A 19,769-nucleotide genomic window follows, 5' to 3' on the forward strand; every position below is an offset into this window, starting at 1 on the left:
ATAGATGTAGAACTTGATGAATTTTCACAAAATGAACACACCCTTTGACAAATGCCCGGATCAAGAAACAAAAATGACAGCACCTCAGAAGCCCTCCTTGTGACACCATTTATCCCCTCTCCTCCCTCCCTCTCTCCCTTCCTTCTTTCCCTTTACATAAATGGAATCCTACAGTACATAGTCTTCTGTATCTGGCATCTTTCATATAGCATTATGGTTTTCTTTGCAATTCATCCGTGTTGTCATTTCTGTATAGTTGAAATTATCCGTTAAGTTTCGAATTACTGCACTGGGAACAAAATTCCTCTTTATCTGTATGTGCCCCCTACTTATACTACTTTTAACCATCTGTAATAAGTCAACATTTCTGGAATATTCTTCCATTCTTGGCTAGAGTCAAACGCTGAGTGTGAAGATAGTAAATATTAGTGAAATAAAATTTGGAAGTTTGGAAGTTCCTCTCTCTTTCCCTCTCTCTCTCGCCTCCTCCTTTCCCTCCAGCTGTCTCTCCCTCTCTCTCTCTATTTTCTTTTCCTTTTCTTTTCCAGGATTTTGTTTTAAGTTGAATGTTAGGCTGCTCCTCTTATTGACTAAACTCAACCCAAAACTCCCCAGCTCATAGACAGCATTGTGGGAAAGTTCCAAATGCCAGTCTCATTTCTGATGTAGACGTTGCCACTGGCTGAAAGTGGCCCAGTTCTTTGCTGATATTTGCAGATTCAAAATGTCTGTGTTCTGAAATGTTGATACATCTCATAAGCCAAGCCCCTTTGAGGATTCCTACAAAGGAATCTGATCTTTCCTGCCACTGGTTAATCTCTGCCTTTCATTTCCCCAACCTTCATCCTCCCAGCCTCATTTAGGTATCTTGCCCCATCTCTTTCCAGCATGAGTTCAGTTCTTTTGGGATGGATAGATTAAATCATCTCTCAAACCTGGGAAGAAATAGCTTAAGGGTGCCATTTTCCATATTTGCATCAGCCTCAACAAAATGCAAGGAACTGAGAGAGCCCACGCTGAGCACAGTGGGCATGCCAGCTGGCATTTTCACAGTGCACTGTTTGGTAAGCATGCCTGCTATTGAAGAGGTGATCTCATTTTTATGTTACCCCCTTTAGGGGTTATTAGTTCTGAGAATAATGACCTGTATGTTCCACAGTCCACACTGTTGTCCATTTGAACACAGCTGTCTTTCCTCCTAGGAAAGCCATGGCTATGCCACATTTCTAGTGATTGAGATGAATAACCTAAAGAAAAGATCCCAGTAGCATTAGTTGTCGCTTCTGATTGGTGGGAGTGAGAAGTCAGTAAGAGGATCAGGGCTGTCAGGAATTCTCCAGAGGGTCTCTCAGGTCTGCCTATCATCTCTCTCGGGAAGAATTGTCGGGGTGCCTGGAGCCACAGGGAGCTGAGGCACTACCTGGAAGCAGGGCAGGAGCTTGATGCCACATGCCTCTTTGAATCTCTGCTGCTCCATGGCAAACCCCAGTGGGATGAACTTGACGGTTCTCTCTGCAGGCACTACAGGAGCAGTTGACTTCGGTGGTCCAGGAGATCGGGCACCTTATTGATCCCATTGCTACAGCAGCTCGGGGAGAAGCAGCCCAGCTAGGACATAAGGTAATTCACGCCAAGGACAGGCTGCAGAGAAATCAGCTTACTTTGCTCCCAAATGTCTGTGGTGTCAGGCTTTGTGCTTGGGTCCAGTGCTGGCTTATACTGCAGAAAATAGCATCCAGCCTTCTTCTGGCATCATCTCCAAAAATTAGCTGTTCATTTTCACTGAATGCTGAGAAGAAAACCTCTATGAATTTTTTCTGTTTGATCAGCCTTTTCAGCCAACAAGGCTTTTACAATCATTCATCGATCTTGACCTTCTCTGAAATAAGGCAGAAGCTGATGTCGACATCACTAGCCTGATGTCTGCCATCTTTTGTCCCTGTCTGGTCACATTTTTTGGTGTGTGGTGGGAACATTGTTCTTCCATGGTCTCTAATATTGTTTGTTCTTATACACGAGGGAGGGAAACTTGACGCCTTCACTTCTGGATGACCATAGCCTTCCAGTGGGCCCACTCCAGGGGATTCATCCAACTGAGAGTTAATACCCACGTGGTTTTAAGTGCAAATGCTGTTTTGACTGTTTGGAGTTCATTTTGCAAATCCTCCCAGGATAGTTGACTTGTCACATAGCTTGTGCCTTAGCAGAATGAGGCCAGAAATCGGATTTTAACCACCACTGGGGTTCCTAGCATTTATAAGAGCAACTGTCAGTTTTAATGTGCATATCAAGAAATCCCAGAGCCAAAATCTTCACTGCAGGTATTAATTATTATTATTATTTTTTGTATGCTGTATTTCATTCTTTTTCCCTGTGAGTATCCTTTATTGTAGCACCATTTGTTGAACTTTTGTTTGTCTGTTTGTTTGGGAGTGCATGGGCTGGGAATCAAACCCAGGTCTCCCACATGGCAGGCGAGAATTTTACCATTGAACTACCCTCGCACCCCCTTGCAGGTATTGATTTTTTTTAATTGATATTCTTGCTTTTTAAAATTACCAGAGAGCCCAAGGGTCTACTAAGCTTCCCTCTAGTTCTGAAGTGGGGCTTCTGAGATTTAAAATGGGCAGTGTCTCTGCCATTTCAAGTGTAGGAAATTCCATTTTTCAGCTGAGTTGCTTTAGAATAAAAGTGCTTGTCCACCTGGGTGAAGAGTTTTCAGAGACTTGACTGGGACCAGTACTTGTTTGTTTATGACAGGGAAACTGAGTTTGGCAGAGAAGTTGGACGTCATTTCAGTAGGAATTTTGTAAGAAAATGTTCTAGACTTCCTTTGGAAGCAGATTCTCTCTCTCTCTTTTTTTTTTTTGTGGAGAAGAAAAGAATTTATTCACAATCTTGCAAGAATGAGTGCCCAACCAAATGTGGTGGCTGGCGTGCCAAGCAATCAACAACAAAACATTTTTTGGTACCCATAGAACATTTACAAAAATCAGTCATATTTAACCACAAAGAAAACCTTAGGCTCTAAAAAGCACATTCTCTCATTTTAATTCAATAAAATTGAAAGTAAATAATGTAAAGTTGACCAAAAGCATACAAAGAGGACATCAAAACAAAATTATAAAAATGTATAAATCAATGAAAAAGAGAACACTTTATACCAAATCAAATTTTATAGTAGAAACTATACTCACAGGAAAATGTATACCTTAAGTGTTTTCATTATAATAGAAAATATATTTTTAAAAAGCTAGTTTTTGTGTTAAGAAATTAGGAAAAAAGAGGAAATCAAAAGAAATGAGGAAAAAAGAATTAAGAAAAATAAAGGTTTACAAAAAAATGAAAAAAACAAAAAATAAAGGTTGAAATAAATGTCATAAAAAAGAAATAGAAAGTGCAAAGAAATATAAAATCCTCCTTTGCAAAAGATTAATAAGATTTGGCCTTATTAAGATAAAAAGAGAGGGCAAAAGTAGATAACAATTAAGATTTGCAGATTCTCTCTTAACGTGGAAGATTAATTCCTGTGTCAGTGGCAGCATAAAAAATAGTCAACATATTTGCGTCACTTGAGTTGAAAATTTACTCTTGGTGTTTCTGCTAAGTAAGTCTTTCACCTTCTGGAAGTTTTGGACAAAGGAAGCCTGAGAGACCCTCCATCCAGAGGAGTCATGGATGGGGAGTTAACACCCTCATTGCGTCGAATGCTTTATTCCAGTGCTCAAGATCAGCGGTCCCCAGTGAGCAGCTTCAGCCTCCTGGGAGTGATTAGAAATGCAGATTCTCAGGCCTCACCTGTGTTAGCTTCCTGTGGCTGGTAGACTGAAACAACGGAAATGTATTCGCTCTCAGCTCCGAAGCCCAAAAGTCCAAAATCAAGATGTCAGCAGGGCTGGACTTCCCAGAATTGGTCTTTGCCTCTTCCAGTTTCTCGTGACTGTTTGTTGTATTTATTCCATGATGTTTCCTGGCTGTATCACCCCATTCTCTGCCTCTGTGGTCCCACTGGCTCCTGTTCTTCTGTGTATCTTCTTCTCTCTTATAAGGACACTCATCATTTAGGGCCCCTCCTGGTAATCTAGGATGACCTCAAGACTTAATTACATCTGCAAAGACCCTTTTTCTTAATAAAGTCACAGTATCAAGTTCCAAATCCAGGGATTTGGAGGTGGGCATTTCATATGGGGACACCATTCAACCCTCCCCCAAAATAGTGAATCTATGTCATGTGCCAAATATTCAAAATTCTGTTGTTTTCCTTTATTTGTTAACCCAGGTGAGAACGTTTCCTGTTCTGTCATGTCTCTCAAGAACGGAAGGTGGCAGAAATCCTTTTATGCTCCCTAAATACAGGGAAAAGCACATCCCTACAAATAAATAATAACCAACCCCCTCCCAGCCAACTGTATCCCCGAAGTAGACTCGAGGGCTTACTAATGCGTCTGTGGATTTTTTTTCCTTGAAAGGTTACACAGCTTGCAAGCTACTTTGAACCCTTGATCTTAGCTGCGGTTGGTGTTGCGTCCAAGATTCTTGACCATCAACAGCAGATGACAGTATTGGACCAGACGAAAACGCTTGCGGAGTCTGCTCTGCAGATGTTGTACGCAGCCAAAGAAGGTGGAGGAAACCCCAAGGTACAGTTCAGGATTTTGGGGATTCGCTTATGACCCTTTAGGAGTTGTTCCTACTGTATTTGCATTACTCCTAAGAAAAAATCTCCAGTTCTAGTTTTTCGACATTTGAGTTTCCATTGTCAGGTGGGAAATAGTCTTCTCTTGGCCTTCCCGGTAATCATTAGGGAAAAAGCAAGACATGTACCTAATTAAAACATGCCATGAGTGAAGGCAAGCTGGGTCTTCTCTCCCGTGCCTGCACACTCTGCCTTGTCACAGTGGATGCCTGGGATACTAGAGGTTTGCTCTTTTTTATGCCCTTTGCTAAGGGGTATAATACTCAGGCCTAATCAACTTGGCTGTTAATCATCAGGCAAATATTTATTAGGAGGTTGCTATGTGTTGGGTGTTGTTAGGTCCCTGTTTGCAGAGGAAATGGGGATGAAATGTGGCTAAATGATGGTCAGTGGCTCTGATGGTCTGGCAAGCGTTGGGATGGTTATAATTGGGTTAAATCCCAGTTCTGCCTTTTGCTATAGCAACTTACTTCATTTCTTTGTTGTGTCATCTAAGCAGTAAGGTTAGTTATGAATGCCTCCCTAGAGCGGTTGGAAAGATAAATGAAATAATGTGCCAGCCAGTGGGTGTTTCAAAAAATAATAAAGTGGCAGCCCCAGAGCCAGGTGTTAGTGATGTACAGGCATTAAAAGGCCTTTGCTGTGCGCCTCACCCTCGGCTTCCCTCCACCCCCAGCTCCCTCCTGACCTCTTCCTTCCCTCTGCGGCGCTTCCCTTCTACAGCATCCTGGATGCCCCTCTGGTTGCTGCCTGCAACACTCCAGCAAAATCACAGCCCTGTCCACTGTTAGGCAGTTCTGATTATTGATTGTTTTTCTCCTTGTGTTAAAGTTGAAACCTGCCCTCAGTAGCCATTTTCCACTTTCCAAACTCCCATGACGTTTCTGCCTGTCCTACTGGGCTTTGTAATTGAAGCACTCTAATAAAGAAATAAGGTTGTCTTGGAAGGGGAGTCAAGACGCATTTTCAAAAAAAAAAAGGAAAGAATCTGCTGTATTATTATTATTATTATTCCTATTGTGCCGTGAGGAGCAGTAACAAGATGCTCCTCCAGAATCTAAAAGAACAGCCTTTTTGTTACGCCTGCTAACTCCATTTCCTGGATTGCTGTTAGTCTTTTAAGCATGACTTAATTATGATCCCACTGTGACTTTGGTACCTGACCCTGTTGTGCTCAGCTAGCAGGCATCTACGATGTGGGTCAAGGCTATGCAGTGATGATGAGATCTGGAGTTCAGAGGCAGATCCCTGGGATGGGGCCTGGAGTAATTGAAGGAGATTTCCTAGGAGACATGGACCCTGAGCCGACCCTTTAAGGACCTGCAAAATTTGATTACGTAGAGTGAAGCAGAGCAGGCCTTCTAGAGTGTTCAACAGCACGAGCAGCTGTTGAGCAGATGGGAGGGCAATTCAATTCTGGTATAGCCAAGAGCAAGGGTCTAATTTTATACGTTTTGGTGACCCACTGTGGGGAAAGTGTCCATTAAGTTTCTGATGGGTTCAAGAAGTGATTTTGTAATTTGCTACTTCTACCCCCAAATTTGCTTCTGATACCTTTCTAAGCCCATATGGGAGAAGAGATAGTTGGCATGCAGCTCTCACCTCTCCCCAAAATGTGCATGTGTCTTGTTTTAGTATGTTGTATAGAGTTACTGACATTTTATGTCACCAACAGCTATTGCATTCAACGTGAGATTTAGAGAAATAAACACCTTCCATTTCACCTTCTATATAAATGACAATGTATTTATATGAGATGCTCTCTCTGGAGAGTTATATATAGAAAATATCACCTTTTAGACCGTCATGATCAAAATAAAGCAGTCCACACATTTTGTGCTTTACCATCTCTGTTCAAGTGGCCCCGTACGTGTTGAAATCAGCTATCAACTTAAATTACCAGTTTACTCTCTCCCATTCCTGAGAGAGAGAGTTATCAGTCCTGACACGGTTGCCCTGAGAATGACGATCCGTGGTTGGTGTATTTCATCAGATGTTGTATTAGAAGAGCTCCTCTTGCTTCCCGTGTGTGCTGGGGTCCCTAAGACTACCTTTAAGTGTAGTGATTGGCTAGAAAGATAACAGAACTCAGGAAAACTGTTATTTTCATGGTTATGGCTTATTCCGGTGAAAGAATACAGATTAAAGTCAGCAAAGGAAAAGGATGTATAATGTGGGTCCAGGAAGAACCCAGGAGCAGACTCCCAGTGGAGTCATATGGACAACACTTAATTCTTTCAGCATTTATATGTGGTAACATACAAACTATCGCAAACCAGGGAAGTTCACCCGAGCCTTGTGTCCAATGTTTTCATTGGGGTCAGTTCCCTAGGCATGGAACTCCCAGGTGACTGGCCTTAGGTACTCAGTCTCCAGACTGTCCACAGGTCAGACTTGATACAGCATGGCCCAAGGCCCCCACTGTAAATCACTTTTCTGGCATTAACTATCTGATCTGGCCCAAGGCTGCAGGTATCCTGAGCTACTTGCAAGTAGGATAGTTCAAGGGCTTAGAAGTTATTTCCTAAGAGCTGCTCAAGGGTCAGTCCCTTCTTTGGAATGTGCAGAGTTTGACCACCCCAAGACTGCTGAGTTAACCCTTTACTGCACACCGTAGATTTTCAGTTCAGCAAAGTTGGCTAGTTCCCGTAACTCACATATCCTCCTCTTGGAATTCTTCTCTTCTTTTATTTAAGTCGCTTAAAAGTTATCATCTAAAGGAGATAAATGTATCTCCAAAGGAGATACATGGGAAAGTGGCCAGTACAGTGCCAGACACATAGGAGTCCCTCATCCATGGTAGCAGCTGTCTTTACGGTTGCTGCTGTTATGTGTTTTGAAATCATTATTATTCTTGGCTTCTCATTTACCAAGGAAAAGATGCAATTTTTGGTGTGTTTTGGAAGGGTCATCTCCCCCTGAGGTGCCTTCACACCTGCCCTGAGGTGGGGCAGGCAACCACAGCCACTGCATAGGCGACCCAGTGTTTGGCCAAGGTCCCTGAGGCACCAAGGGGCAAATATGGGCACTCTGAACAAGTTTAATGGGCAGGTGTGAAGCCCACAATGGAAGGCAGGACCAAGAAAGTTGGACTGGAATAGAGAGGGGGCATGGATGGAGGTGTCCCGACGCCAACTTCAAGGTCTGTGTCCCTGAGGTGCCTCTTCCATGTGGGGCCTGGGTGACTTCACCTGGTTTAAAAGCTCCCTATAGGGGACAGGCTGAAACTCCCCCTCCATAAAGGGGATATTGCCTGCTTTCAGGTTTATTTTTTCAGTAGTAGTGATAAATTTGATCTGAGCTGGCTATATACTCATTTTCCTTTTGATCACTTGAATAAGTACAGAAACAACCAGCTAGTTTCTGGCAGTTTTTGTCCACCAAGTTTTTAAGTGCTAGTGCTGAAGTCCCAGTTAACTACTAGAGCTTGGACAGTTCCTCCCTTCTGATGGGGTATGAGGACCAGAGGAGATACATGGGAAAGTGGCCAGCACAGTGCCAGACACATAGGAGCCCCTCATCCGTGGTAGCAGCTGTCTTTACGGTTGCTGCTGTTATGTGTTTTGAAATCATTATTATTCTTGATTCCCCATCTGTCACATAGGACAAAGCATTGTCTTTAAAATGCTAAAAAGCCTCACTGAAGATATAAGAATATACGCTTTAAAACTGGTATTCAGTGTCACATTGGGGCCAGAGGTTGGCTCTTGAGTTGTGTCAAATACACGTTCTCCCTTGGCTTCTTGCTAGCATCCAGGTGAATGTGGGCAGGTGCTCCTCGCTCCAGTTGGAGGAGAGCTAGAGCATGTCACCGTGGCCTGAAGGAGCACAGTTCATGGCCTGCAGAGAGGTGGCCATGTTCTCTTGTGACCCCTCCAGGCTGGGTATCCTCACCTATGCCTATTTTGCAGCATAATAACAAATGGTCCAATTTATTTCTGAACAAATCTCCAGAGGAGAAATTTGCACGAACAGCCTGTGAAGGTTATGCTCATGAAAGCACCTCTGAATATAAGAATTAATATGTCTCACCTATTACCTTAGCCCCACCTGCTAAGTCACCTGGTGACTTTATCAAGCCCTTCATTTCCTATAAACACTGTACTTCTATAGGGAAGCAGAATAAGTGGTCTGCAGAGGGGATGCAGGCTGGTGGGACAGATGGGTCTGGCGTTGGTGAGATGTTAACAAAATGGGGACAGGAGCTGTGAGCAGCACCGGACTGGACATTTTTCAAACATTGTGTCACATAATCACAATCCACATTCCTTCTGGCGTCTGGGTTTTGTACAGGTGCCTCCTCTGCCTGGAATGCTCCCTCCACCCCATAGGGCTCCAGCCCCACCCCATAGCCCTTCTCCTCACGCCGTCAACTCTACCTGCATGATGTGGACTTTTTCCTCCAGGTCTCAGCTTTGACCAGGGCACCTTCCCTGAGAAGTCTTTCTTAAGTTCCATGGCTGAGTTAGGAGCCCTTCTTAGACACTATTCCAGTTCTCTGTTGCTGCACGCAAACCACCCTAAAACTTAGAGACTTAAAACATTTGTTCTCTCTCCTTGCTCTGCAGATTGATTGAGCTCAGTGGGTGGGTATTACTCAGAGTCTCTTGGTGGCTGCTGTCAGATGGAAGCTGGGGCTTGACTTACTTGAGGCAGTCACTCACTCACAGGTCTGGTGCCTGGGCTGAAAGACTCAGACATTTGGGGCTGGAATAGCTGGGGCTCCTCAAGCAGCCCTATTTCTGTATGGTCTCTCCATGCAGTTTATGTAATATCGCCTTAAATGATCCACCCTTCTTACATGCAGGATCAGGGTTCCAAAGATGCAGATCCTAATAGAAGTCAGGCACAGGCTGTGTCATTTCTGCCACAGTCTGTTCATCAAAGCACCCAGCTTCAGGGGGAGGAGAAATAGACTTCACTTCTCAATGACTCTAGAAAGAGTTCCATCTGTCTTTCTCTTCCAAAGGAAGAGGCATAAGGGCTTGCAGAGAAAATCATCCAAGCAGGGTCTCTGGGAGGAGGTGGTGTTTGGACAGGACCCTAAAGGAACATAGGATTTGGGTGGAAGGGAAAAGGATGGAGGCACTGCAGGCAGAGGGTGGTGCTGTGAATAGGCCAGTCAGGTAGAAGCCAGGACTCCATGCCAGAGGGGAGCAGAAATAAGTCTAGAGAGGGAGGCTGCCTTCCCCCACCCTGTGGACAACCTAAGAGCACAGAGAGACGTGATAAAAAGTCAAGGAATCCATCATTACTTAAGATTATTTTTCATTATCTTCTAAAGCAATTTTAAAAGTAATAGTCCTAACTGACATTTGCATAAAGGCTTATCATTTATAAGATGCCTGTACCCTTATCATCTCATCAGAATCTCCCTGGTGTTGTTATAGTTATTCCCTCTTTCCTTGGAACCAGCCAAGCCCAGGGCCCCTTGGCTAGCTGCTAACAGTGCAGCCAGAGCTAGAACCCGGATTCTGCTGACCCTTGGAACTTTGTTCTCCCCTCCCCCCACCGCATCTTACTGCCCCTTGAGGTATCTGCAAGGGAGCCTGTCACTGTCACTGTCTCATGCTTTCATTCATTCATTTACTGAGCCCTTTCTTGGCACTTGGCACATGGGTGAAACACCCTGCAGCTTTTAAGGCACTTCTGGTTCAGTTTAGAGGACACATGCATCCTCTGTGTGCTGCCTACAGAGCGCTTTCCTTGGAGAACTGGTTTTCATCCCTCCAGCCACGTGGCAGTGTGATTTGTGACAGTTCCAAAGCATGTTAGACCTAATACAGATTTATTTCTCCTGCACATACCCACATTTCTGTAACCCACTTTTATTTGTAGGAAGGAAATTATTTTATTTGTTGGAAAAGAATACATTTGCTGTGAACACATTTTTCCCTTATGTTAGTTTCTAAATCAGTGTGTCAACTTGTATATTCAGAAATCTGTGGAATTCTCTTCCTAAGCACTCTGAACAAAGTAACATTGACGATTAGTCACGTCATAAGATGCTATTTGCTTCTGTGGTTTTATTTTCCTCTTGATTGTAAAAAGAGATATTTTCCTTTTTCCATCTGTTTTTCTGATTTTTATTTATTTTGTGAACAGACTTCCAAACATAATGAAGAAAAGGAATTGCTGTGCTCCATAACATGGATGTAGGCTTGTATGTGGCTTTTTTAAGGTTATGCTTAAAGGAAACGAAGTGGTTCTTAAAAGCCTGTGCACTGGTTTCTTCTGCCTAAAGAAGCTGCTCCTGTCCTCCTCTCCTGTCCCCTCGCAGGCACAGCACACCCATGACGCCATCCTGGAAGCCACACAGCTGATGAAGGAGGCCGTGGACGACCTCATGGTGACGCTGAACGAAGCTGCCAGTGAAGTGGGGCTGGTGGGAGGCATGGTTGACGCCATAGCCGAAGCCATGAGCAAGGTGGGTTCCAGGTGCTCTCTGTCATCCTTGGCTCCCTTTTCTCCTCCGCGTCCCCCAGAGCCGGTCCCCTAAGGGTGAAGACTAAAACCAAGGAACCTTCTTTTTCTCAGAAGCTCTGGTTAATGTACATATGTCCAGTCCTAAGTCCGTCGTATTACCCACCCTCACTTCTGTAAGCCGGTAGCACCCTTCCTTCTAATTTTATGTAGGGAGAAAATAAAGGAACTAGTTTCTTCATTTGTAAAATGGAAATAATAATCTCCCCTGTCTACCTCATGCAGGTGTTGTGAGGAGCAAATGTCAAAATAAAATGACAGGGTAATTCCTAAGTACTGTGCTTTGGAATAGCTCCTTTGGAATCACTGGGGAGTTTTAAATAGAAAGGCAGATTCCCCACCCCAGTCCTGCTTAATGAAAATCTATTGGGTAGAGCCAAGGGAACTCTGTTTGTAACCTTTTAAATCTCCCCATGGTTCTGCTATGTAAACATTTGTGGAATCTATTGATACCTTTGTTCGCTCTCTTTTTTTTTTTTTTTTTTTTTGCGCACGGCATGCAGGCAGGCACCGGGAATCGAACCCGGGTTTCCAGCATGGCAGGCGAGAACTCTGCCTGCTGAGCCACCGTGGCCCACCCTGTGGAATATATTGAAATAGTATGAATAAAAACTTTGGTGCACTCTCATAAGCAACAGGAATCTTAGATAAAAATGATTATCGTTTTCTCATTTAGTGACCCATCGATTGAGTTGGATCAGTAAGGAAATATTGCTGGAGACAGCTTCACCTCCATTATCTCCTGCTCTTTCCCCCAAAGAATCCTTCAATAGTCATATTGGTTTGATATTCATTATAATTTAAAGTTGTTCATCAGCATGTAGTTGCCATTCTGTGAAAGCATAGCCAAAAGTTTTAGACATCATCCAAGTTTTGAAATGCCCATTGTCAAATTGTGAATACAGTAGCATGGATTTTCAAGTTAATAAGCAATCTTTAATTGCTAAACTTGAGAAGAACGGTTGTTCGTATCTCCATGACGAAATGATAGCCTGAAATTAGAGAGCACTGTAATTAGAATAATTATACTTAAATATTATGCAGTCATTATCAGACTGATAAAGTAGCAAGTGCAAGCTGAGATGCTGTGGCTCCCTTTAGAGAACCAGGGCTCTGCCTTGTCAAGGCACTTGATTAGTTTCTGGTATGGATTTCTTATACTTCAAATCTGGACAGTTTGGCAGAAAATGAATGAAATTCTCCTCTTTCCCAGGGCCTTTGGATGCGTCTCAGTGGGTCTGTTTGGTATTCAGGACATAAGAACACCAGAGCTTGGAAAATAAGCCATGAATCTATCAGAGTCTTTAAATAATGGAGCTCAAGGTTTCTTGGTAAAAATTAGAAATTCAAATGATAATCTTTCTCTTCTTAGGAAATGTTTTTCAGTATCACTCTAGAAATAGGGAAGAGTTCCATAAATCCCTGGTGTTTGGAAGTCAGAAAAGGCTTTTGTTATAACCTTTGTGCCTTGCATACTATTATATGGTATCAAGAGGGAAAGTCATTCTCTTTACCCAGGACACACTCAATTCTTCTGAAAGGGCTGGGAAATAAGTCTGGTATTACCTGGTAGCAGTAATTAGGAACTGCTGATGACATGAGCCTCAGGGACCAGGAACAAAGGTTTTTGTGGTTTTAGTTTTTCTCCCAGTTCTGCAAAATATACCGTTGGGAGTTTCATTGGTACCCCTAGAACTCTTTACCCCCAGCCTAGCACCTAGGCACCACATAACACCTCTGCCCCATCCCCCTTTTACTTAGCCCACTCCAGCCTGCCCATCACTGGGGATTTCATATTAAGTGATATTTCAGATAGTCTGGTTGCCTCTAAGCAGCAAGACATTAGAAACAGTGGATGTTTTCCATCAAAATGTCAGTTACTTGTTTCAAAAACACCGTACTATTAAAATCATTATCTAAAATTTTCAAAGCCAGTGACTGGCTGAAAAATATGAATGTAACTGAAGGTGATTCTAACTTGGATGCAATTCTTGACACGCCTGGGGCTTCTGTGGAGGTTCTCACCGAGCTTCTCCGTATTTACGCACTAGAGAATTTTGGAACTAATAGATTAATGTGAAGTAATCAACTTTCTGGGAGACCTTGGATAAATCACCCAACCCCTCTGAACCTGGGTTTCCCCACCTATAGACCAAAAGAATTCAATGAGATTAGCAGTTCTCAGCCTTTGAGATTTCATGGTCCAGTATGTTTCTGTTTGTTTTTGCCAAGAAAGGAAATTAAAGAAACAAAACAAACAAAAACTATTTGGCTTAGTCCTCATTTCATTAATGAGGTGCTATAATGGAGGCATTTGGCAGGTTTTATCTCCCTAATTAAAAAAAAAAATCTATGGTCCAGCCTGAGGTTTGTATTGACAGTTGGGTGAAAATTATACCCCAGGCTATGCAGTCAGGTCATATACTACAGTGAGGCGTTCCTTCCACTCGCATTGTAGCTTGTGCCTGATTGATGTGTAGTTCTCATCCAAGGCTCCATCTAATGTTTTCCTAATTGACCTCTTGGTTTCTAGTCTCTTCCCTGACTGCAAATTATCTAGCACAGAGCTGCCAGACAGTACTTCTCAAATCTGTCATTACCTTCAGAGTCTGCTGTTTTCTTCTTCCCTTTCAAGGTTCTCCAAGAAACAAATCAAACCTCATTCCCACTCCTCTCTCAGCATCCCTCTTCTGTCCCAGTCAGGTTACCCTCACTGTACTTGCCCTTCTTCTGTTCATTTCTATTCAGCTGGTCTCCTCACTTGGAATGTCATTCAGTGATCGATGATGATGGTTACGATGATGATGGTGGTGAAGATGAGTTGCCTTGTTCTTCATCATGGTCATCATTGGCATCATCATTATTGTCATCCTCATCTTTATTATCACAGTCGTCATCTCCTCTTCCTTCCTGTGGCAGTTGGCCCAGTATAGTCTCACTGTAGGTTGATCTATACCACAACCTACAAGTTTGGAAGTTGCCAGTGAAGAACCTGAGACTTAGAGAGTTTAACTAACCAGCTTGAGGTCCCTTCACAAGCTCTGGAACCAGGTTTCAGATATAAATCTGCTGAACCAATATAACCCCAGTCCTTCAAGAGATAGCCATTGACCCTCTTGCTTTAGCTGTTGCACTCCACAACAGTCTTGCCCTTCTCTCAATTTCTGTCACACTGAGAATCAGGTGAGCCTCCCATTCGGGTTGGTGCTTTGAACTGTAATTCTTCTCCCCCCCCACCACTTAGCTCATAAGTGAGGGTGCAGGGGTATGGACATCTGTGGCTGTGCCATTCTTAGGGAAGCACTCCATGATGTACAGTCTGTCTCCTCTCCCACCTCATCTTCTGACACTCTGCTTGCCTAGAGGTGTCAGGCTCATTCCCACTGCTGTATGCTTGAAAGCCATTCCTTTTTCTTGGAACACCCTTCCCATCCCTTATAGGTAGCAGGTTCTTCCTCACCTGGTAAAACTCAGCTGGAGCATCCGTTCCTTTGGAAAGACCTCCCATTCCTCCCAGAGAAAGCTGGGGTCTCTCCTTGACTGTGCTCTGCGTGCCTTGTGTGCGCTTCTGTTGAAATCCTTCCCAGAAGTTGGAGAACTCTCTGGACTCTGGGTTGAGGACCTCTTCAGTTTTCAAAGTTCCTAATTCTAATAAATACAGTCCACATGTCCACATGCTTCTTATGACTTTGGGATTCTTTTTCTCTCCTCTGTAGCTGGACGAAGGCACTCCTCCAGAACCAAAGGGCACATTTGTCGACTATCAGACCACTGCGGTTAAATACTCCAAAGCCATTGCCGTAACAGCTCAGGAAATGGTAAGAAGAAAAAGAGTGGCCGTACCCACTTCTGATTGCCCTTTTCTCCACTGCTGCCACTAAGTCTTCAAATCGGGGCCTGTGTCAGAAAGATAAGGACCTAGTCCTTGGTTCTAGTTTCTCCTGGGCCCCAGCTTCTTTCTTTTTATCTTTCTGGTGGTCTTCCTGGCTGGCTGCGGCCTAAAAATCCCAGTCCCCTGGAATTACCATCTCATGATAAAACTGCAAGAGGAAATTAACTGGGATTTGGGCATGAGGACAGGGGAGCAAAGGAAGGAGAGGAAATAAAAAATAAGGAGTAACGAGAAGGAAATTGGAGGTAAGGAGAAAGAAAAAAATTTCCTATTTTCCTCTCAGGGGACTTGAAGTGTGTTTGTAGATTAAAACTAGAGCATGAGAGAAGACATTTTAGGATAAAACAGAACAGAATTTGTCTGACAGAAGCCAATTATGATACTTGGAAAGTAAGTGCATTGCTGATCTTTCAGACAAAATGAAACTCTTATGGTTACATAATTTTTTTCCTGGAGGTAATTTAGAGGTGGGGGTGTGGGGATGTTAAAATATAAATGTAATATAATCAGAATTGGGTTGAATGTCTCCTCAGATATACATGGCATCGAAAGACAGTGAATGATATTTCGTATGTTAAAAAAGTTCTACTAAAGATGGCAAATGGTGTTCTCAAAGAACGAATAGGAGAGTATGGAAATAAAGTTTGTATTATGGGCTGATAATAAATTTGAAAGATGTGTCTTTGATGCTTGCCATGTGGATTGAGCTGAGGAACAAGTGTCCTTCCTGGAGGGACCACAGTGGGCTGAGACTGGTTCCTGTCCCATCAGGCCCAGGCGCCTCTCTGCTTGGTTTTGTCATGTAATCGTGTGTCCACTAGAGGTTGTGCTTGGACCACAAAGTCTTCCCTGGCTGCCTCTGCAGTTCATAGAAACTCTGTGGTGGTGCCAGGCTTGTTGTTGTTGAAAAGAATTTGGGCTGGGGAAGGAGGTAGGGAGCATGCCCATTGCAGCATGCTATGGAAAGGCTGGAGTTGGGCCCCAAACTGGACCTTCTCAGGGCTCACTGGGCAGATTACACATCGAATCTGGCAGCCCTTGCAATGCCGGCCCCCCACTGAACAGGAAGCCGCAGGGCAGCAGTGGGTTAACCCATTTTTGCATGACCACCTGATGTTTCTGGAATATCTCTTGAGCGAGAATCTGGACTGACCTGTCTTGACACTTGGTGACTGTGCACTTAGGAAGCCTCACCTCGGGCTGCATTGCCACCTGTGAGATAGGTGTCCAGACCCCTTGAGTGGGAGAGAATCCCCTTCCCTCATCAGGTGCCCCCAGGATCACTGTGTGTCCGTTTCACAGGACTCACGTGGAGGTGCTCTTGGTATAGCCTCACTCCCTTGGGGTACCCTTGAGAGCTACATTTGGCCTGGAAATCTGTGCCATTTCCTTATAAACATGCCTTAGGCAGGCCATTCCCATCCTGCCTGCATGGAAGTAAAGTCATTTAAAAGGGGTTTCAAGTGCCCTTAAATATTAAGGCCTGACGATGCCATAGAGAGAGTCAGTGTCCTTGTCCAGAGGGAAGAGTGGAGCAGGCAAGGATCCACTTACCCAGAGAGGGGCAGGACCCCTTGCTGAGCTATCACTGCTGTTGGGAGGAATAAGTGGCATTTTTGTCAGAGCAAGAGGAAAAACTAAGAAACGAGCACTCTAGTTAGGTCAGATAAATTGAGGTAAATTTTTTCTGTGAAACAGGAGGAAAATATCAAATATTTTGAAAATAAAAAGGTAGAACTTGACCCTTTGGGCTGCAGTGGATGCTGAACTAATTTTGGGGCTGAAGCTTTGTCATTCTCTGACACAAGTTTACCACAAAACTGTATTCTCTAGGAATTTCTTCCTCCAAAACATTTGACTTATTCATTATTTCTCATTCACGATTTCCTTGACAGCCCTGTCCTCATGCCCTCTCTTGCCCAGTGTGGGACCTGCTTCTGGTTTCCTAGAGACCAGACCAGCTCCCCTGGAAGGGTATAAACGGGAATATGTGTTGCACAGGGGTGCACCCTCTGGTGGTTTCATTGGGGGAACCTCTCTGGGTGACCCCACCTGGCAGGGCTGGCCTGAAGCTCTCACCACCCAGAGGATGGACACCGAGGGCTGGCCTCCACTCTGCACGGCCTCCACGCTGAGCATGTCGCCCACCCGGCTCTGCCAGAACCTGCTGGCCTGAGAGGAACCCGGCGGGGTCTGCGCGGCCCGGGCCTATCGTGTGCGGTGCAGCATGGGCTTGGCTTGACCCGCCCTCTCCAGCGCCCTGCCCCAAGTGCAAGTTCCGGCCTCTACCCTGTCGGGCCTTAAAGTGAATGAAATTCTTTGGTTTCCAGTGGTATTAACACACAGTTCTCATGCTTTTCTTTGTGTGTGTGTGTGTCTTGCTTGTTTTCTTTTTCCAGATGACTAAGTCGGTTACTAACCCGGAGGAGTTGGGAGGACTGGCTTCACAAATGACCAGTGACTATGGGCACCTGGCTCTCCAGGGCCAGATGGCAGCGGCCACAGCGGAGCCAGAGGAGGTCTGCCATCTTTAGGCCCTATGTTACGAAGCAAGCACACAATGGGTGCCCACTTCCCAGGGTTTCTCCATAGCTCAGCTCCTCTCCATGAGACCCCAGCCCCATAGCCAGGAGTGGATTTAATTCCTGCTCCTGGGCTGCCACCCCCAGCCCCAGTCTGTGCTCAAGGCCAACTGACCTTTCTTAAACTGGCCAACATCTGGGCCACCTGGAGAGGTGGGCTTTCAGACAGAAGAAATCTGTTATTCTGGCAGGTCACCCAGCCCCCAGCCCCTTACCCGATGCCTCTCACAGCATGCCTGAGCCTGGGGTTACCAAGGGCAGAGCCATACACTGTGCCATCTTCTTCTCACTCCTGCTCCCACATAGCATATCCCTCTCAATTCTTTTTATGTTTTCCAAAGGCTCATAGAAGTCTTGGAAGAGCTACCTATGGGATTTAGCTGCCCCTTTCTTGAGAAATGGCTTGTAATCTGCTGTCATGAAACAAACAGTGGCTTTCTAAGAACTGGCTGAGGTCTCCGCTCCCATATCACACATGGATTCCTCTTGCTATCGCCTACCTGCTTTCCTAAACTAGCTTTCTTCAGTGGCCAGTATAGACTTTGCCTCAGAATGTATGGACCCATAAGACTCTTACTACGGTAAAATGCTTGGTCCCTTATGCCAGCTTGTTAAGAGCTCCCATCTCTAACTTCTCTGAGAAGTCAGATGGTCCATTGGAAAGCATCCAGGGTGCCTGAGTGCACCCATATCAGTGTTAAATAACAGAGGGTCCTGAGTCCTTAGCAAATACTTGCTGTCTTAGAAAAAGAAAACTCAATCTAAAGTAAGGAATAGTGGCGAGGATTGCTATCAAGGCAAATGGTTGTGACTTGCCTTCTCTTCTGCTTATAATAGCAGGCAGGATCCCCCAAGTTATTCAATGCTGTCATTTCTCCAGGGAAAAAAGACTTCCAGAGATCCAATAGAAATGAAGGTCCAAGACAAAATAACTTTCTAATGTATGTCATAACAATGCATGCAAATAGAATTATCATATATATGTACTTACATACATATATATCCAGCATGGGACTACTTAAATTTCTAACAGTGCCTGCATTTTGAGATTTTAGAATGATTATTTAGGCTGCAGCATGAATAATTCCATTTGTGATTAGTCTGTTCAGTCACTACCAAGAAAGAACAGTTATCAGAGACCTGCATTGGGATTCTGTTGATTCTTTATGCAGGCCCACCATTGTTTTTTTATTTTGTTTATGAAACATGCCCTGTTTCTGTAAAATAGCTTGGACTCATAAGCCATTAGATTAACAAGTAATTTTGAATTTCATTAACAACCATAAGGTAACTTACATTACTGTAAGGAAAACTGTGGTTGTACAAAAGTAAGAAGTATTTGGGGTTGAGGGAGGATTGAAAACAGAAAGAGACTGACTGTGAGGGAGATTTGGATCTCTGTCTCCAGAGTCCCTTAAAAATGGAATTGACAATGTACCTTGGTTAGTTTACATGCTAACCTGCCTGAGTTTTCTAGTGAAGACCAGATGATCTGTGTGGGGTCCTTTTCAAATTTGAGTTCTTATAAACTACCTTCTCCATGTGTGAAACAAGCAGGTTTTCTTATGCAACCCAGACCATTGATGCAAGATAGAAAATAATGCCAAAGCAGTCAGGAAAAAAAGAATGGCTAAAAGAAGTTACTATAGCTATTGGCCTCGTATTTATGGCAGCTGACGTTTTCATTAAGGTATTCCATTTTCACCATTACAGCTTGAGATGTATTTTACATTCCAGACATGAGAGTAGTGTGACCTGGAGTGAAAAGGGGCAGAGAGAATATAAAATTACCAGTGCTTGCAAAGAAAAATTCGTTGTCTGCTTTCACCACACAGATATTCGAGGGAAATTAAGAAGGTTAGGAGATCCCTGAAGCAATGTAGTTTTCTATTCCAAGATCTTGTAATTATTTGTGCACTCAGGAGGGTCCCACATCACAGCATGTGAAAATGTTTATATCCAGGGAAAATAAGACGCTGTTCCCCTTCTCTGCGGTCCTGCTGTCTGCTGTGCCGAGTCAGCATTTTGGTCTTTTCCAAACCTGTGATGATTATATGTAAAACTCTCTCCTCTAAACCCAGGCAGCACCTTTATCTGCTCACTTTGCAGTGGAAAA

General features: G+C 44.0%; 1 protein-coding gene across 11 annotated transcripts in view; it reads left to right on the forward strand.

The window, feature by feature from the left end:
• TLN2 (talin 2) overlaps positions 1–19,769 on the forward strand; it is a 491,250-nt gene that overhangs the window by 390,283 nt on the left and 81,198 nt on the right. For all 11 annotated transcript variants that reach the window (XM_077128095.1, XM_077128103.1, XM_077128097.1 and 8 more), the window contains 5 exons: positions 1,519–1,620; positions 4,470–4,640; positions 10,977–11,123; positions 14,896–14,997; positions 17,471–17,590. In XM_077128095.1, the coding sequence (XP_076984210.1) occupies positions 1,519–1,620; positions 4,470–4,640; positions 10,977–11,123; positions 14,896–14,997; positions 17,471–17,590 (642 nt within the window). The remainder of the gene's footprint in view (positions 1–1,518; positions 1,621–4,469; positions 4,641–10,976; positions 11,124–14,895; positions 14,998–17,470; positions 17,591–19,769) is intronic.

Source organism: Tamandua tetradactyla, chromosome 14 (genome assembly GCF_023851605.1).
Source record: "Tamandua tetradactyla isolate mTamTet1 chromosome 14, mTamTet1.pri, whole genome shotgun sequence".
In the NCBI taxonomy this organism is placed as follows: Eukaryota; Metazoa; Chordata; class Mammalia; order Pilosa; family Myrmecophagidae; genus Tamandua; species Tamandua tetradactyla.